At 39.3% G+C, this 17,594-nt stretch overlaps 1 protein-coding gene across 1 annotated transcript; it reads right to left on the reverse strand.

Annotated features, from left to right (window-relative positions):
* Positions 1–228: 228 nt before the first annotated feature.
* rab15 (RAB15, member RAS oncogene family) lies at positions 229–16,889 on the reverse strand. Its single transcript, XM_080882877.1, has 7 exons — positions 16,523–16,889; positions 5,003–5,063; positions 3,591–3,651; positions 2,894–2,971; positions 2,257–2,346; positions 2,017–2,082; positions 229–1,910 (listed from the first exon to the last, which is right to left on the reverse strand). The coding sequence occupies exons 1-7, from the start codon at positions 16,644–16,646 to the stop codon at positions 1,749–1,751; spliced, it is 642 nt and encodes a 213-aa protein (XP_080739003.1). The 5' UTR covers positions 16,647–16,889; the 3' UTR covers positions 229–1,748.
* Positions 16,890–17,594: the final 705 nt, after the last annotated feature.

Genomic DNA, 17,594 nt, shown 5'->3' on the forward strand with positions numbered 1-17,594 from the left:
TCTGGTAAGAGTAATAATGGCCATTAAAAGACAAAAAGCAGGAAACGTGTCATTTCAGGGATTCTGATAATAATTATTAAAAAGGGGTTAAATGAGCAAAGGTTTTATGTTTTTGCCATTAAAATCTTGTCTTTAGTACCTGAACATTTAGCATAGTACAATGTAGTGCATCTCCAAATCATATTTAGTGATTACCAAGAAGACATCTGAGCACAGTGTCATATAACTGCAAGTATTTACTCATAAACATCAGACATCATTTCTTCAAGGTTAACATGTTGCATGTAATATAGTTACACAAATGCAATTAAAGTAGTCTGAAAGAAAGAGAAAAATAAAGTTCCTGAAAACAACACAGATAAGTTGTGTATCTAGAGTGTAGTCCAGAACATAATTCGCTACGACATACCGCCGCTTCACATGTTGCACACGTTAACAATTGTTTTGAGTAGCATTTAGTAATACTAAGTTGCAAAAAATGTAGCCAAAGTTCATCTTTCTGTGTCTACTCTCCAAACAGGCAACTCTGGTCAAATACGTCACTTATATTACGGTTAGGTGAATATTAACTTCATTGAAGTTACAATGAAAAGAAAGGAAAGGAGTGTGAAACGCATGCAGAACCCTCATTCGTCCTTTGTTAAATCTGTGAGCAAACAAAAGAAAAGGCATCTCCACTGAACTCTGTACAAAACAGCTATTAAAAGAACAAAATGATCGATACATTATTATCTTCACAAAGGGAATATTTTAGACCATCGAGAATACCCATGTGGACTTTTTATACAGCCTTCTACAGTGAAGTTCATGACGTACACTTGCTCATGAGTCTATCAATCTACATTGCTTTTAAAAACGTGGTATGTACAATGCAATATGCAGTCAGCGATCCACCTGTACTATAGTTTCTTCTATAAACAAACTCTATAAAATAATAAAAATACCTTCTGTTTGCTACAGGGAAACTATATTATTTTGCTCTCGATGTTTCCCTCGCCATAGACTGGTAAATCAGACCACTTAGATAATATTACAAGCTGCAACACTTCCTCTGTTGTCATGATATGTATGAAAACAATGCAAACAAAATGCAATAAAGTGGATGCATATATTCAGAATCATTTTGCTCCGTTGAAGGAAGCCACTGCAAGTGCAAATAAAACCAAAAACGAACGGAAGAAGAGGAAAAACAGGGATGTAATGACCGCTGGACATCTCGAGTGCTGTTTTTGCAATGCATATAGTACCCTCTTGTGGTAATTTCTTGTACTGGATCTAAAGCATTTGAAGGTAAAAAAGGGGATTTCAACCAGTTCCTCTGTACTCTACATCTGTGTAACTTATAAAGAAAACATTATCAGATTTTCATTTTCACCCCTTATAGAAGTTTTGTGTCCATTGCCAAATTTGCAGTGGATAGAGATCACATTTGGTTACAAAGACATGCTAAACTGTTCAGAAAATGGTGAACATTCAGCTACAAGGAGGCAAACAGTCTTTGTTCAGCAAAATATTTCTCGCTTGACCCTTAAAACTGCTCTCAAGTGACTTGTTAGCACTTTTGGCCCTGCCCCACCAAACTAAATTAAAATACTAAGATGAAACATAGCTGATATCAAAATTACAGACACGTAAGCCTCATCCTCTGGTGAGAAAAAAAGAAAAGAAAAAGGAAACACATTTTTCCAGGAGTGTGCAAAGTGTGTGGCATGTGTGACATATGTTCAGTCAGGATTCAAGGTTTTCCTCTAACACCAGCAGCCTTTGCGTTGGTCGCCAGCAGCACTGTCACAGAGTCCCTCCTCTTCCTCCAGAGCAGTGAGATTGAGCTCGTCGTTAACGGACATCCGGAGTAGATCCAGGTCCTTTTTGTTGGCTGCCAGCACCTGCTCAGCCAGTCGTGTAAAAGTCTTTGGAGGAGACACATAGACATGATGAGACACCCCGTGATGCAATTACAGGTACATGCATTTCTGTGCATGGCCTTGAGAGAAGTGTCTCCCCGTGTAACCTCACCTCTGTTATATTATGATTGGTGAAGGCACTTGTCTCAAAGAAATCCATTCCATAAGCCTTGGCCAGCTGGAAGACAGATTACGGTGAAAATGGGAGCAAATGGAAAAAAACTGAGCACGTTATGCTTCTTTAGTCCCTCTCTCCCGAATAATCCCAGGTATCTAAACAGCAAAGCAGAGCCACAAAATCGAACTCAAGTTCTGCTAGGTACACATAGCCATCGATGCCAGAGTGACCCACCTTGATGCCTTGCTCAGTGGCCACCTGCCTCTTGTCCACTTCATCCGACTTGTTCCCTACGAGGATCTTCTGGACCTTGTCAGGAGCGTACTGCAGGGGTTTGTGATGTGGACACGAAGAGATGTTTACAGACAAGGGAGAAGAGCAGAAAACAAAGCGATAAGACAGCAGAGAGATGTTTCAAATGCCAGGAGAATGCAGAGAGCGCGACAGTGTACAGGAAATGAGACCTAGATTAAAAGCAAGTGGGAAGCGTGCCAGCATCAATAGGTGATATATTTGGAGAGACCCATAGAGGAAATTACATTCATAATGACTAAATTAATAGCATAAGATCACCTGGGAAACGATAAAGGGGAGCGGAAGACGAGAGAGCTTTATGAAGAAAAAGTGAGCGCATGTGGAAAAACCGTGTTCTTTCCGATATTTATGACAAACGAAGACGAAACACCGTAAACGCAGAATAGCTGTCAGGTCAGTGTGTTTGGTTTCTATCACACCATGCCAGCCATATGTTCTTCGTCAAGCTGGAGCCTCTGCACACTCGGTCCATTTGTTACTTCGGGCCTTTCGACAGCGTTGAAGAAAAATGTGCCTGATTTATTGAGTTCTTAAATCCCAAATCACACTGACTCACCTCGTCCACGTCGCTGGCCCACTTCATGATGTGCTGGAACGATCGCTCACTCGTGATGTCATATACCAGGAAGATGCCCTGAAAAGAGACGGTCAAAGATTTTAAAACAACAACAACATGCATATTTTTCAAGCACCTTTGAGATCCATGTTTACAAAATGTTGCTTGAACCCTTTTTGGAGCATTTCATAACACGTTCCTATGATTCCCATAAACAAATCAGACTAGCACTTGGAAAACTGGCTGCCTCTACTGGCAGTGTGTTCTGTGTTGTGAGCCACAGTCTGGAAGAGAAATCCACTCAACTGTTTTAGAGCACAAAACAGGATAAAGAAACTTTCCTTTCAATTTCATTACCAGTTTCTGGTAAATAGACAATTAGGTTTCAGCCAGTTTAACCTCTTTAGCAGCCCAAAACAAATTTCATACTGCTGCGAAAGGGCTACACACTCCTTTGAGGAAAGGAAGAACATTTACGACACCACTAGTCTCAGATAAAATCCTTTTGTTGTGAAAACCTCAGGGTAGCGGCTCCACTATGATTCCTTTAAGAGAAGTAACATAAGCAGCTGTAAGGGATATTCTTGTAGCTGGAACAAACAATCTAAAACAGATTAGACTTAAATTTGTACTGTGTGTGTGCAGAAATAATATTGCATCAATTTATGGCAGAGTAACTGTAGGAGACTTAAGCTACCTGCGCTCGTCTGTAGTACTGCTTAGTGATGGTCTGGTACCTTTCCTGGCCCGCAGTGTCCCTGCAAAACAAACATATATGAATATTCCTTTTTAATATAATACAATGACATGGAGTGCAGGAGGCAGGTAATTAGAAGTGTTGAGGCTAAAGAGGACACTTAGCAAAATCTCGACCAGACACCTAAAATACCTTTTCAGCTTTTCAGACAATAACAAAAAAAAGGGCAAACTGTGGTCAGCAGAGCTTTTTTTAGTGACTCTTGTGCAGCTTTTGCAATGTCAAAGTTAAGACTTCAGGTAGACAGATGTATGTGAAATGTGGGTTATAGGCTCTCTAGATAAAATGCAAAAAAAAAACAAAAAAAAAAAACAGCAGTTGATCTGTGATCTGGTTAAATTCATAAAAGTCTTTTCTAAAAAAAAAAGAAAGAAGTTGAGCGATTTAGCTGCATTTTAACAATTTTTTGCATGAAAAGAAAATTCCCTCATGCATTTCGATTTCTACTTAATTCTACAACGTCAGTGTGACGCATCAGTGGTTAAGTTTGGGAAAATGTCATCACTCTAGTTGTGAGTTATGACAGGGCACAAACTCCAGGTTTGGTGCTACAAAAATAGTAAAACATACGTGACTAAAATGTACGTGCTATCTTCTAGGTGAAGTCAAAACAGGTGGGCTTTAAACCTGGATGCTATCTGAAGGCCGCCAGATGAAGATAGCTGAGGTTGGAAAAAGAAATTTTATCCTATAGAAGTCTCTGGGAAAATAGTTTTCTGTGTTACAGTTTTTGGACTCAATCATTCATTTTTGATCTGGGAAACTATTAAAAAAATATTTTGTAAATCTTGGTCATACTATGTCTTCAAATCGAGAAATATCTGTGGTTTGAAATCACTCTTTCATCTGTGGTTGTGCCTTTTGGGTGACCTGTGATATAATTATCTGACAAATAGCACGGCTTATTGTGCACTAAAGTTTCTTTCAGCTTTTCCTGTTTAATTTTTAAGAAACACAGATGACGTTCCCAACACAACCCTATCAGGATTTGTCTCTCCCGCTAACTGTAAACAAGGGAACTTGTGTAGGCCAAACGTGTTAAGCACTATGCTGATTTTACTTTATTTTATCACTAATTAGCAATTATGCAATTTATGAATACACCTTGCTAACCAAGCTTGTTATCTCCACCCTTCAATCCAAATATGGTCCCTTTGTGCTCAAATAACCCCCCGAGATGGCAGCGGCCTTAATGCCTGACATGAGGTTATAGAACAGTAGTCCACATATCAGTAGCTGGCATTATGGTTTACATAATACTTTTTTTAATTTTTCACATGCAGTCTATGGCTAACCCTTCAAACAACATACAACACCTTATAATAAGATTTTGTCTCTTTCCAGTTTCTTACCATATCTGTATGCGGACTTTGATACCATCTATTAGTAGTGTCTTCATTTTAAAGTCGACCCCTGCAAGGGAGAAGATACGATGAGGAAACACAGCATCACATTCACAAAGTAGCTTTATTTGATATTTCTCCCAGAGACAGCCTAAATGCTCTGACTGTTGTCAGAATTGTATACACTCTCCTTTCGGTAAGCGACCAACATTAATTAACCAAGCTTGTCCGACAGATGGACGTTTACCACTATCTGCTCCAGCTTTGCAACATCATAGGAAACATTAACACAAAGAGAGGCACATCATCCCTGTATAATCAGCCTGAGAGAAGGTCGAGCTAATGATCCAGTGAGCAGAGTGCTCGTTTAGTTCAGTCCTTTGTATTGACTGCGTGGGGGAGGGGTTGGGGAGGTGGAACAAGAAAAAAAAAGAGCTATATGATAACTGAGCACAACATAACAGCAAACAGGAGGGATGGGAAGAAAGAAAAGAGCTGGGAAGGGGTTAAGTAAGCAGTCACTCACGCTTCAGTGATCTCTGATCTATTTCAGACAGCTGAGTGTGATATTATTCACAGAAAGTCAGACAGGGGCAAGTTTATTTGTTATCATGAGGACTGTCCATTTTTAAACATATATGAGAGTTTTTAGTTTTTAGGCATTTATACTTTGCTTGTAAATGTGCAGCATTTTATGGAGACATGGACAAACATACATGGAAATGCAGTATATAAAGCAAAAACTAGGTTTTGCACAAGTCTGTTGAGCTTGAAAGTCAATATTTGGTATGAGCATTTTAATTATTCAAGCCTCAGACAAGCTTTCTTGTAATGTATTTAAGCAGATTCAAAACTTTAAAGCTCTACTTTGGATGTTGGCTGCCTTTTGTTCTGTTCTCTGTCAAGATGATCCCATACTGCTTCAATAATATTGAGGTCTGGGCTCTGGGGAGGCCAATCCATGACTGATATTTGTGCACCGTGGCATTTTTTATTTACCACACATGCATGCTTTTACTAGGTTTGTTTTATAAAATGTTTGGAATCGTTGTCAGGACAGAAAAATGAAGCTTTTACTGCTTTCCACATCTTACCATGTTGACATATGCCAGGTTTTTCACTAATAGTTCTTTGTGAATCACATTCTTTGTGCAAAAACACTATTTCATACAATTTTTCCTTGCATTAATGAAAGCAATGCTTAAAATGCTAAGTTTTTGTTAAAGGCTTCTAAGACCAAAATGCAAAAAGACACAATTTAAAATTGGTTCTTCGCTGAGTTGGCTGTTATTTGTATACACAACACTGGTTCCCTTGAGTTAGGTGTCCTTTTTAATGCTCTAAAGACTCATAGGTAAGTCTTAAGTGGTTAACAAATTAAAAGACTTTGCAACAGTGATGTGCAAGGAGTGGACTTCAAATGAATGACAAAGCAACAAATCACCAAAGATAAACATTGAAAGAACTTCAGAAACTCTGGAAAACTCTTGTTCAATATAGCCTTAAAAATTATAAGAAATTCTGGCTCCTTAGAAAAAAACATATAATGAGAAATATATATAATGGGAAATGAGGACTTTTTGACAGTAGTGTATATGTAATAAGACTGTAGAAGAAGAGCCTGAAGCCAGGATCTCAGAGAAACTGCAGTAAACTGAGTCCTGTTTTGCATGGCAATACCCCCAACCCCCCTGAACATCAATAATAACAAACAACTGCTATAGTAAGTCTTTAACGTTTGGATAAGATACAGTAAAATTCCTAAACAAAGCAATCAGATTTTACATTCAACTACAGTCATTGTTTTCCTCATCTCCTTTCTCTATCTATAATGCAGACTAATGCAGTTAAGTCAATACAAAGCACACCCACAGGCTTCTATAGACCGCACTAATCCCTGGGAAATCAATTAACTGTTCATCCCAATTAACCTGATACTCAACACCCCTGTGCCACAGCCAGCATCACGCGCACAGAAAGAGCTACCGGGTCCAATCGATTCACAGAAATGGAAAACGTCCTGCTTGTGTTTTTTATTATGAGGTTCATTTTCTAAGACACTGACATAAGGAAAAGCTGGCATATCTACTACAGCTGGCCGAACTTGTTTTCAGATTATACTTGGGCTAAGAAGGAGTCCAGTGAATGTTGCTGGAGGCTAGAGTGAACTGGCTTGACAATAAGGGGCCTCATTTAAAAGTTATACTCAACCTTTGCCTTTGACCAGAGAGATTTCAGACTAAATGAAAGGTCAGCATCACAATCAGCAGCTTGCTGCGCCCGAGGCTTGAGACAAGAGAGGAGACCATTAAAAAAAGATGCTGTCTTCCTGCATTGTATTAAGCAAGTCAGATAGTCATTCATGGAAATTGTAATGATTTGAGCAGAAAATGCGGATATAGACAGAAAGCCTAATGGGCTCTGCAGTTTAGCAGTGAATGTCTACAAATACGAATCTGACCAAATCTGGAAAATCAAGAAAACTAAACTGACAAATCATTAAAGTCTAAGTTCTATTTCGAGAAAAGCAAGTCATGCTTCAGCCTACACTGTCTTCTTTCAGCTGCTAAAAAAAAAAAAAAAAAAAAAAAAATCAACTTCAGTGGGTTTTTCATCCAGTCAGACATCCTGCCAGCCATTTTACAAAACTTATCCTATTGACAGGAAGAAGGGGTTTTTCCATCAAGCTGGCATTGGACAAGCAGGAACCTCTGAAGCTGAAAAATCCAACAAAAACTGCAGTTGCTAGAATGGCCACTTGAGGCTTCAAAAATGAGCCAGTCCCGATAGACTTTCATGTTAAAGGGCCAACTTTACAGCAGAAAAAAGTGTGTTTACAGCCTGGTAGAAAAATTGTTTGAGCCTCTTAGGACAGTTTCCCTCTTCATAACAATTTAAAGTTGTTTTATTCATAACTTATTTCTCTGCACACTGGAGTTACGAGTGTGGTCACCTTAACTTTCAGTTCATCTCCGCTAAACGAAGTTGGCTCTCCAATGTGTTTGTGCCTTTTTGAGCATTTAATGGAATAATCAGATTAATATTGATGCAGACCACCAAAAAGGTTCGTACTTCAGCTTTGCATATCTATGCCTTTTCATTGCATGTATACAGTTCACTTTGCTAACCAAACTTGCTAGCATTAGCACCCCAGCCTGTGGGCATTTTTAGCTCTAAGAAAAACCTGTCAGCGGCCAAATGGTAACACTGAACCTCCGCTATGCAGAATTCAACACCCATGCGTGGCATCACCGTGGCGACATTCATCTTTTATATTGCTTTTGATTACTTTATAACAACTGTGCGAAATGAGGCAAATTTAGTTGTAGTTGCAAAGCACGTAGAAACAAAGACAGCCTTCAACATAAAAATGTCTGTTTTCTGAGCTTCTTTTCCCCACATTTTTCAGTCTGCATTAGAAAAAATGTAGAACGCCCTGAATACTGCTGTTCAAAGACAGAATTTTTAAAAAAAAGCATGTGTAACTGCTGTTACAGCCATAAATGTTGCAACTATCTGCAATCGGTTAAAAAAGCCTTAAAAGGAAACACACTAGTACATTTGATTGACAGTCTGTTACTATTCGAAATGTTATTGCTTTTTATTGTCATGAGGGAATATATGCTAGAGAATAGAGCTGAATCGTGTCCGTGACTTGCACACATTTGAGTTAGCGATATGAATACTGCATACTAAATCCTGCGCTCAGCTTTTGTAGCTCTGTAAAAAAAAAAAAACATTAATCTTGAGGAACACCTTGAAAAAAACAAACGCTTCTTGTCAGCTTTGCTTCTTCCCTTCAGAGGCACAATGTGCACAGTATGAGAGACAGCAGTTAATTGAACACGGCAGCATTTCACAATCAGCAGTTTGAGAGCCATGTAAAAACAAATGGCTACACACCCAAAATTGACTTGACTAATTACTGGGATGACTATGTTTGACTGTGCAAGACGGATTAGGCAGTAAAATATGTCAGCGTGCTGTAGGTAATGGTGACAGGCTCACTAACAGATGGATGGACGGATGGATGCTCTGGCACTGACACCCAGTCACTGGGGGATGGATCTGACATGCATGACTAGCATTACTAGCAGAGGACAGACAACAGCTGTCAACAGCTGTTGTCTTTGGGGAACACAAGGACAAGGGGCAATCCTTCTTTGGCAATAATAAACTTGTCATTAATCTGTATTGAAACACAATCTTATTGGGATTCTTCAGTACCAGGAACACATAGAGGAAAAAAGGTGGCAAAACTTTTTTTAAATTTAAGGCTGATAATAGCACATGAGGGAATAAAAGCAAGAGCGAGGATGTGAGAGCAAAACACGGGGTTTGAGGGATGTCAAGGGAGAAAACCAGTGGAACATGTCTTTTTAACATGGCTAAAATATCTGAGCCGGAGGAAAAATTCTACAGAATTTTAGAAAAGGTCCAAGAGAAAAGGTTGTCAAAGTGTTTTAGGACTGAATACCAAGTTATGCAGCCAACATGTGACTGAGGACCAGAGAAGAAAAAGACACGTCATTAAGTTAGCATTTGTAATGTGTCTATTCATAGGAAAGGGGTTTATGCTAGTTTATAGTTAGTGAAGTAGCTTTTACATTCCTTGGCACCTGTTGTATTTGACAGTTGCAGGATGACACAGTCTGCTTTAATGGGTTGAAAAGAAGGTTATCCAGGAAAAATGTTGCTTTAACACAGTATAACAAAAACTTTGGATGATTAATACTGAACCCTTGGAGTGATTTTATAACAAAGGGTCTTCTAACTACACTCAAGCCAAGTAGATGGCAGAAATGTACCTTACTAATAGATGTCAGCTGCTTCAAAGAAGAAGGAAACAAATAAGTATAGAAATGCTGAAGGCAAATGCTGATGAGTTTAAGGAATCTCCACTTAAAACCTTTTTTATCAGTACTAAAATGTCACATGTCTTAAAAAATTATTTTAGAAAGATTTAATTAAAATGAAATCTGTTTAAGGATCTTGAGGTGTATGAGTGCATGTATGAAAAACTTCTGCAAAGCCTCCAGAAAGAGTTGTGTAAAACATATTCAATTCATGGAGCTTACTTCAGTCAGCAGTGGTTGAGAGTTAAGACTGAAAGTTTGACAGAAGAAATATTTAGAGTTGCAAAAGTAGTAATCTCACAAACTTCTGTAGCCTGTACCTAATCTGTGCTTGAGGGTGGCAGCTCAGCCGTGTGATCTGAGCCACTTCTCGCTGAACTGTCTGCAGCTGAGCCACATTGTGGATGAAGGAGGAAGTTGTAATGGTGATAGAAAAAGGGGACCTTCTTCTGGTTTTGGTGCGTCAATCTTGGCTGTGCACTGTGAATCTTTTTGTGTCCGAGTAACCATTGAAAATGACTCTCAGTATGAAACGTTCAGGGTCAATTGGTCAAAAAGTTTATACTCTATGATTAAATGTTAGATACAAATTCTTGTGCACCTAATTTAGGAAAGAACCAATTCTAAATGGTATCTTTGGGGAACTGGATAACTGGAGAAAAAAAAAGGCCTAAAAAACAAAAACAAAACTAATCTACAGCAAATGAACAGCATCTGAAAGTCATTCAGAAAGAAGGAAATCATTGTCGATGTGTATGCAGGAGGTCAGCAGAGAGGAATATCACTGAATCTCTCCAGTTGTACATCTGTAAAACAGAGTGCAGGCTCTGTCGTGGTTTGGGGCTGAATTTTAGCCAGCGGTGTTGGGAATCTTTTCAAAACTGATTAATTTATGAACACAAAGTACCACCGGATTTTGTAATACCATATAGAAAAATGAAACAACAGGTCAATTTTTCAGCATCACAATATTCCCAAATACTTCAAATGCAAGCACACGTAGATAGTAACACTATCAGTCATGGATTGGCCTTCCCAGAGCCTGGACCTCAAAGTTACTGAAGCAGTGTGGAATCATCTTGACAGTGATCAGAACAAAATCCAAATTAGAGCTTTGAATGTCCTTCAAGAAGCCTAGCAAACTAAAAGACGCCTATAGTAGTAGAAATGAGGGTTGACTCAAGACAAAACGCTGTATACTGTGTGTATTTATATCTTTTTCCTGTCTTTTTTAAGAAAGACACATTAGAGACGTGACAGGAACTGCAGTAAGAGAAACATGCAGTAAAGTCGCCAGCCATCTGAAACTTCCTGACAAATACAACCTCAACTATAGCCACCTCAGCTGACATAATATACTCGTAAGATTACGCTATCTGTGCTATGGACAGGCGCAGAAAAGCCAAGTCTATGACAACACCTCTGTTTCCCTGATAACCTCCTACAATAGGATAGCCATCTGTGCTGGCCGTAATCCATTTCTGACCCTTTAGAGCACTGAGCTTATCGAGCAGCAGCGAGCTACGTGTATAACCATAACACCACCGGGATAAGTACAATGTGGACAGCTGCTTATTGAGCTATGATATAAAGCAGCACAGGGCTGATATTTTATTGGTGTTTTGACAGCCAGGAGGTCCAATGAGGCCAGTGACAAGACTGGCAAGGTAACAGTGAGGAAGATTAAACTCAGCAGTGTGACTGAATACCATTACTAAATCATCTCTGCAGCTGCTCTTTGTCAGACAAGTGTGCACGCTCCAGCCCCCGAACACAGCTATCTGTGAAAATAAAATGAAATACCTCAACAAGAGAGGAAGTATTACTCATTCAGGTGCGATCAGAACTCTTGCTCCAATTACCGTGGCCTTGTTTGACTCTTAATATTCAATCTTTCCATTTTTAGTCAGCTGAAACTAGAAAGCTAAGTCATAGTTTCTCGTTTCATACAAGCAGTGGCAGTTTTAATGACTATAGCACTGATTTTATTTCATGGTAAAGAGACCAAGTGACTCACACTAACTGCCTATCGAACACCTCTTTCAGAAGGCAATGAATCTAAATATGCTGGAAGAAAGTATTGTAAAAGATATAGGAATTTTTTAAGGTAAGTAAGGTGCTTTATTTTGTGAATACTTCAAATGCTTGTGTTAAATCTAATAGAAAATAATAATAAAGGCAAGTTTCTGTGGAGTCTAATGATTTAAAAGCATATTAGAGATGACCCACTACTTCAATTAGTGCATAACATACAGAAATTTAAAAAATAAACTGGACCCAGGCCAGACATGGCTAATTAAGGAAGTGTAAATATTAAGTTCATATTTAAAAGTAATGTGGTGTTATTTCGTACCTAGTGCTTAGATTTTGATTGCTGTGGATGTGTTAAGTGGTTTCCAGTGTAACATGGCAACGGTGAATACTAATGAAAAAAGGGATCTTGTCTCAGTGCAAGAAAGACAACAAACTTAACTCAGGAGACGCAAATGTGGACACGGATTAAAGCTTGATTTAGTCTTCTGTGGGAATTTTTAATCCTACGCTGCAAACGTCTACGCCATTCAAGTCATTGCAGGTTGCTTTGACCGGACGTATAGTTACACTTCTCACAAGGTGCACATCAGGTTACGTGGAAGGTTACGCCATAAGCTTAAAAGAGGTTCCTGACTATGTCACAAGTTATAAAGTAGATTTCTGGCAGAAGATTTGTAAGTCACACATGACGGTCTGCACTGCGTGAGTATTTTGCCTTCAGAAGTGCTTTAATTCTGCATGATACAAACTTAACAAGTTGCTGGAAACATTCCTTAGAGATTTTGGACCACACCGACATGATAGCGTCACATAGTACCCGCAGATTTGTCAGCTGCACGTCCAATCATGATCAAATCTCCTGTTCCATCACATCCCAAAGGTGCTTTACTGGATTAAGATCTGATGAGCATGGAGGCCATCTACGTGCAGGATATTCAATGATATGTTCCAGAAAGATGATTGAGCTTTGTGACATGCAGTCTTGCTGGAAATAAAAACAGAAGATGGCTAATCGGCCATAAAGGGATTGAGATGGTCAGCAGCAGTACACGGGTAGGCTGTTGTGTTGGTGCTAAGGGGCTCAAAAATGGTGCCGAGAAAATATCCCCCACACCATTACACCACCACCACCAGTCTGAACTGTTTACTCAAGGCAGGATCAATCATGCTTTCATGTTGCTTATGCCAAATTCTGACACTATAATCCAAATGTTACAGCAGAAATCAAGACTCATCAGGTCAGGCAACCTTTTTTCAGTCATCTGTTGTCAAATTTTGGTGAGTCCACTGAGAGGTAGGCTCAGTTTCTTAGCTGACATGAGTGCCACCTGGTGTCCTCTTCTGTTGCTGTAGCCCATGTGAGGCTCAACGTGTTTTCACAGATGCTTTTCTGCATACATTGATTGCACTGAGTGCTTATTTCAGTTACCTTTTCCTTTCTATCAGCTCAAGGCAGCCTGGCAATTCTTCTCTGTTCTCTGACTGTAAACTTTAGAGATGGCTATGCATGAAAATCACAGCACTTCAATAGTTTCTGAAATACTCAGACCAGCCCATCTGGCACCAACAACCATGCAATGTTCAAAGTCCTTAAATCACTTTTCTTCTTCTTACTGATGCCCTGTTTCGAATTCATGTCCATTGTCTTGATCGTGTCCACATGCCTAAATGCACTGATTTGCTTCCTTGTGATTGGCAGATAGATATTTGTGTAAACGAGCAGTTGAACTGGGTTTTGCAATAAAGTGATTGTATATATAGATTTACAGCATGCAAAATTAATCTTCCAATGGTTATTAAAGTATCGGCGTTAAAATTACATTAAATAACAGGCTGACAATATTACAGTGTATAGCCAATATTTTACACAGCACAGTATTGCGATGTTTTTATAGAAGGAAACTTGATCTAAATTATAGTAATTTCAGTGTAAAAATAACTGTTTAATGCTAGAAAACCTGTCTGCATGTACTTTACAGTAAATGAATGCAATTTGACAGTTTTATATTTATGTATAACTTAAAATTGCTTCCTGCAGAAATGGCAGGGACTGACCTGTCATCAAATGCCAAAGAGCATTTACAGGTCACGTGACAACAAAATGCTGTAAAAACACAGGAAAATGCAGTTCTAGAAACAGTGGGCGTGTTTTCCCAGCTATGTTTTTATAGTTTTGGTCTGAACCAAGCCTGTTAGTTTAACAACATGTCAACATGACAATATCCTCCACACAATGCCAGCTAAACAACAACAGCTAGTTGAAATCCATCAAAACAGCTAGTTTTGATGGATTTCAGGTGTGGAAACACTTAAAAACCCTTCCCCCACAAGTCACAGCTGACAACCTTAATTCATGCTCTTGTGGCTATATGGGAGAAAATTCACCGTCTTCAAATGCCTTGCAGCAGATTAATGTCTACAGTATAACAACAGCAATGAAAATTCATATATATGTTTTCAGGTATCCACATACTTAGAAATATCTATTCATTATCACACTGTTTAGGAGCTGTTAATGTCTGCATGTTGTGATTGTAGCATTCTGAGTAACAGCAGGAGCATCAGCTTAATGAGAGACAAAGGTTTTATAGTGTTTTATGAAGGAAAAAATGAGAAGCCATGGGAGCAGCAGTTTTGGGGATAATTAGGAGCGGGAAAATGAATGAGTGGACCGTAAAGGGGTGTGATAAATAATGGAATAACCAATGAGGGGGACAGGGGAGAGAATTTATATCCCTCTGTCAGCGTGAAGGTTGGGAAATGATTCATTGAACCGCTGAAGGAAAGCACTGATGATGGTCACTCTTGAGCTCCTGCTCTCTCTTTCCCTTTGGAGTTTGTGGGCCCTGTTTATCAGAAGAATTAACTTTTAATTATTTCATGAAAGACCTCTCAGTGTGGCTTATAGGCACCACCTGCTGCCAACAGCTCTTCTGGCCCATATGAGTCTGGATTTCACTGCCTGCCAGACGGCAGATTCTTACCACATCCAGCTGTGCTTGTGAACACTGGGTATGGTCTAACAAAAGCACAAAAAGATCGATATAGTCATCATTTTCAACATACACAAACAGCTGGGATTTTCCTTGTAGGAGACAAGAGAAAGGCTTGCTGCATAGGTTGTAAGCATCACTCTCTCCAGGGTGGAAGTTTCCTGTGGAGTGCTATAGGTCTAGGACTTAAAATAGCATACTGCAGCCTTTGCAGCTGTATGCATGTGGGCATATATCACATCTGGCTGGCAAAAACATGAGGGAAGACAAGCCTTTAAATGAATTTGAGCTTAATAGAGTGTGGATTATTTACAGGAGCATTATTCAAACTAATACAAAGGCATTTATTTAACTACTAAAGGAGTCCAAAAATAAAAAGGAAGAAACAAATAGAGACACGGTCGTGTTTATATTCCCTTTTTATATTGGATCTTGTGAAGTAATATCCGCCTGTAAATACATGGCTTAGCACCGGATTCATGATTCATTGCCTCGACCTTATCTCGACAACATGTTCTGTGTGTCTTTTCACTACAAGAGTCAGTTATCACTCACAACCAGCAGGAGCATTTCCTGACTTTTTCTTCACCCACGGCAATGTTTGTATGCTCCCTTCTTCATTTCTGGCAAATTGCAGATCTCTCTATTAACTAAACACACACAGAGAGCACAGCCTGCAGACTCTGCAGCAGCATGTGAGTAAAACCCACTGCTTACTGTATATCCTTATTTCCCTCACCTCAAAGGAAAACATGGTAATGCGCCTGTCGTGACTCTGAATCCAAACTACGAAGCGCACAGCCCATATTAGCTATGAGAATGAAGGCTGGCTCGGCTTTGCTGAGTCAATAGTCATCGACGGGGAAGTGGCAAATCTACGAGTTTGTTCTGCAAACAGAGAAGGAGCTGAACATGTCAGCCCTGTCAGTCACAGAGAGAACATCTGATTAGTGCATACCAGGATTGTGTAACTGATATTTAGTCAGTGATGTTTGCAGTTTTAATCATTTGACAAACTCTCATTTTACAAGATTTTACATTTTATTTAAAGACCTCACAGAATGGGTCACTAAATTTGTGCCAGGCATTGAGTTGAGAAGGAACTTTGATCAGAAACCACTTGCAGCCAATTAATGTACACCTGCTGACTCCAGGGCCCCAGTTTAACCGGTAACAAGGATGCTGATGCAAAACGTCCACTTCTCATTCATATATATATATATATATATATATATATATATATATATATATATATATATATATATATATATATATATAAATAAATCTTTTTTGTTATTTTTTTTGAATGGCACTCGTTTGCATAGTCAGTGCCAAGCGCTGGTAGTTGGTGAACTCATCTGCATGGCTGCCAAGTGTTGGCTCTTCCCCTCTCAGGGCTTCTCCAAACAATCCAATCACGCTTTTCTATTTCTGCTGTATGAATTCACTGCTATGGTTAAGTAATAACGCAGCACTTTCCCGTTCAACCTTATTGGATCTAATTGGTAAAAAATTATTGGCCACAAAAAAGGGACACACACACATATAAAACGATGAAAGAGGGTTAGGATAAATCAGGAAGCTGATCAACATGAAGTGCAGAAAACAGGTAACAAACGAGTCCTGCTGGCAGTGCAGCGTCTTACCGATGGTGGAGATGTGAGATGGGTGAAATTCGTTGTCCGTGAATCTGCATAACAAGCATGTTTTCCCAACCCCAGAATCTCCGAGAAGCAGGAGTCGGAAGAGCACATCGTACTGCTTAGCCATAGTGTTGCACGTATTGTTGAAATATAAAAGCCGGAGTCAGCTAACTCAGCGATGGACGAACGACCCCTCCCCACCTGCATCCCATATCTGCTCAGAAGCTCAGCATAAACGGCTTTGACTTCGCTTTTTTTTTGCTCACTGGTGTTGGGTCGGTGGTTAACAAAACAAGGATGCCCCAGCTCCACAGTCAGCCTCCACCTTCCACTGGGCGCGGTGGACCGCTGTCAGGTGAGACTCGATGATAAAAAGACACTTCCGGTGATGTTTTTCAACATAAAAGTGGCCCTTTCGCGCTACTAGTTTTGAATTTTAACATGTTCTGTACACGCTGTTGGCTTTAAAAGTTCTGATAGTGACAACAAATAATACACCAGGCCCAAATTTCCCAGACTTTAGCTGTTTAAATCTGCCAAAACAAAATCTAAAAATGTTTATGAATTACAAAACATAAATTGGTTGTTTAAAAACGTGTTTCTAAAGCTAGGAAAAGACATAAAGCTTGTCTTTTTTTTCCTTAGGCAGGTATGGTGCTATTGGTGTCTTGCAGCACATTTCTGGGATGCAGTAATAACAACAATAATAACAATCAAGTCCAAACAATCTGCTACTTTGAGTAGATTATTATTTGTAGCATCTACAGGGCTAGGCGCCACAGAGATAGGTTGGATATACAGCCTGTATCTGTCCCGAGACAGGATCTACAACAGACTGTTCCAGCTATACTGCTACAAGGTCAGACGTAGGAAATCTTTCATACCACATGCAATAATTCTCAGCACTTAATACATAACAATGTATATGTCTGACAGACAGTCATCTCTATAATACTAACAACAACAACAATTATAGTCCTAAAGTTTTACTCAGGACCAAACCATGTTACCTTTGTGAATGTGACCTACAAGCATACTTTAACGGCTAAAATGAAGTGGCAAAACGTCCTGGCTT

The sequence above is a fragment of the Rhamphochromis sp. 'chilingali' genome (assembly GCF_963969265.1).
Source record: "Rhamphochromis sp. 'chilingali' genome assembly, chromosome: 5".
NCBI classification, from domain to species: Eukaryota; Metazoa; Chordata; class Actinopteri; order Cichliformes; family Cichlidae; genus Rhamphochromis; species Rhamphochromis sp. 'chilingali'.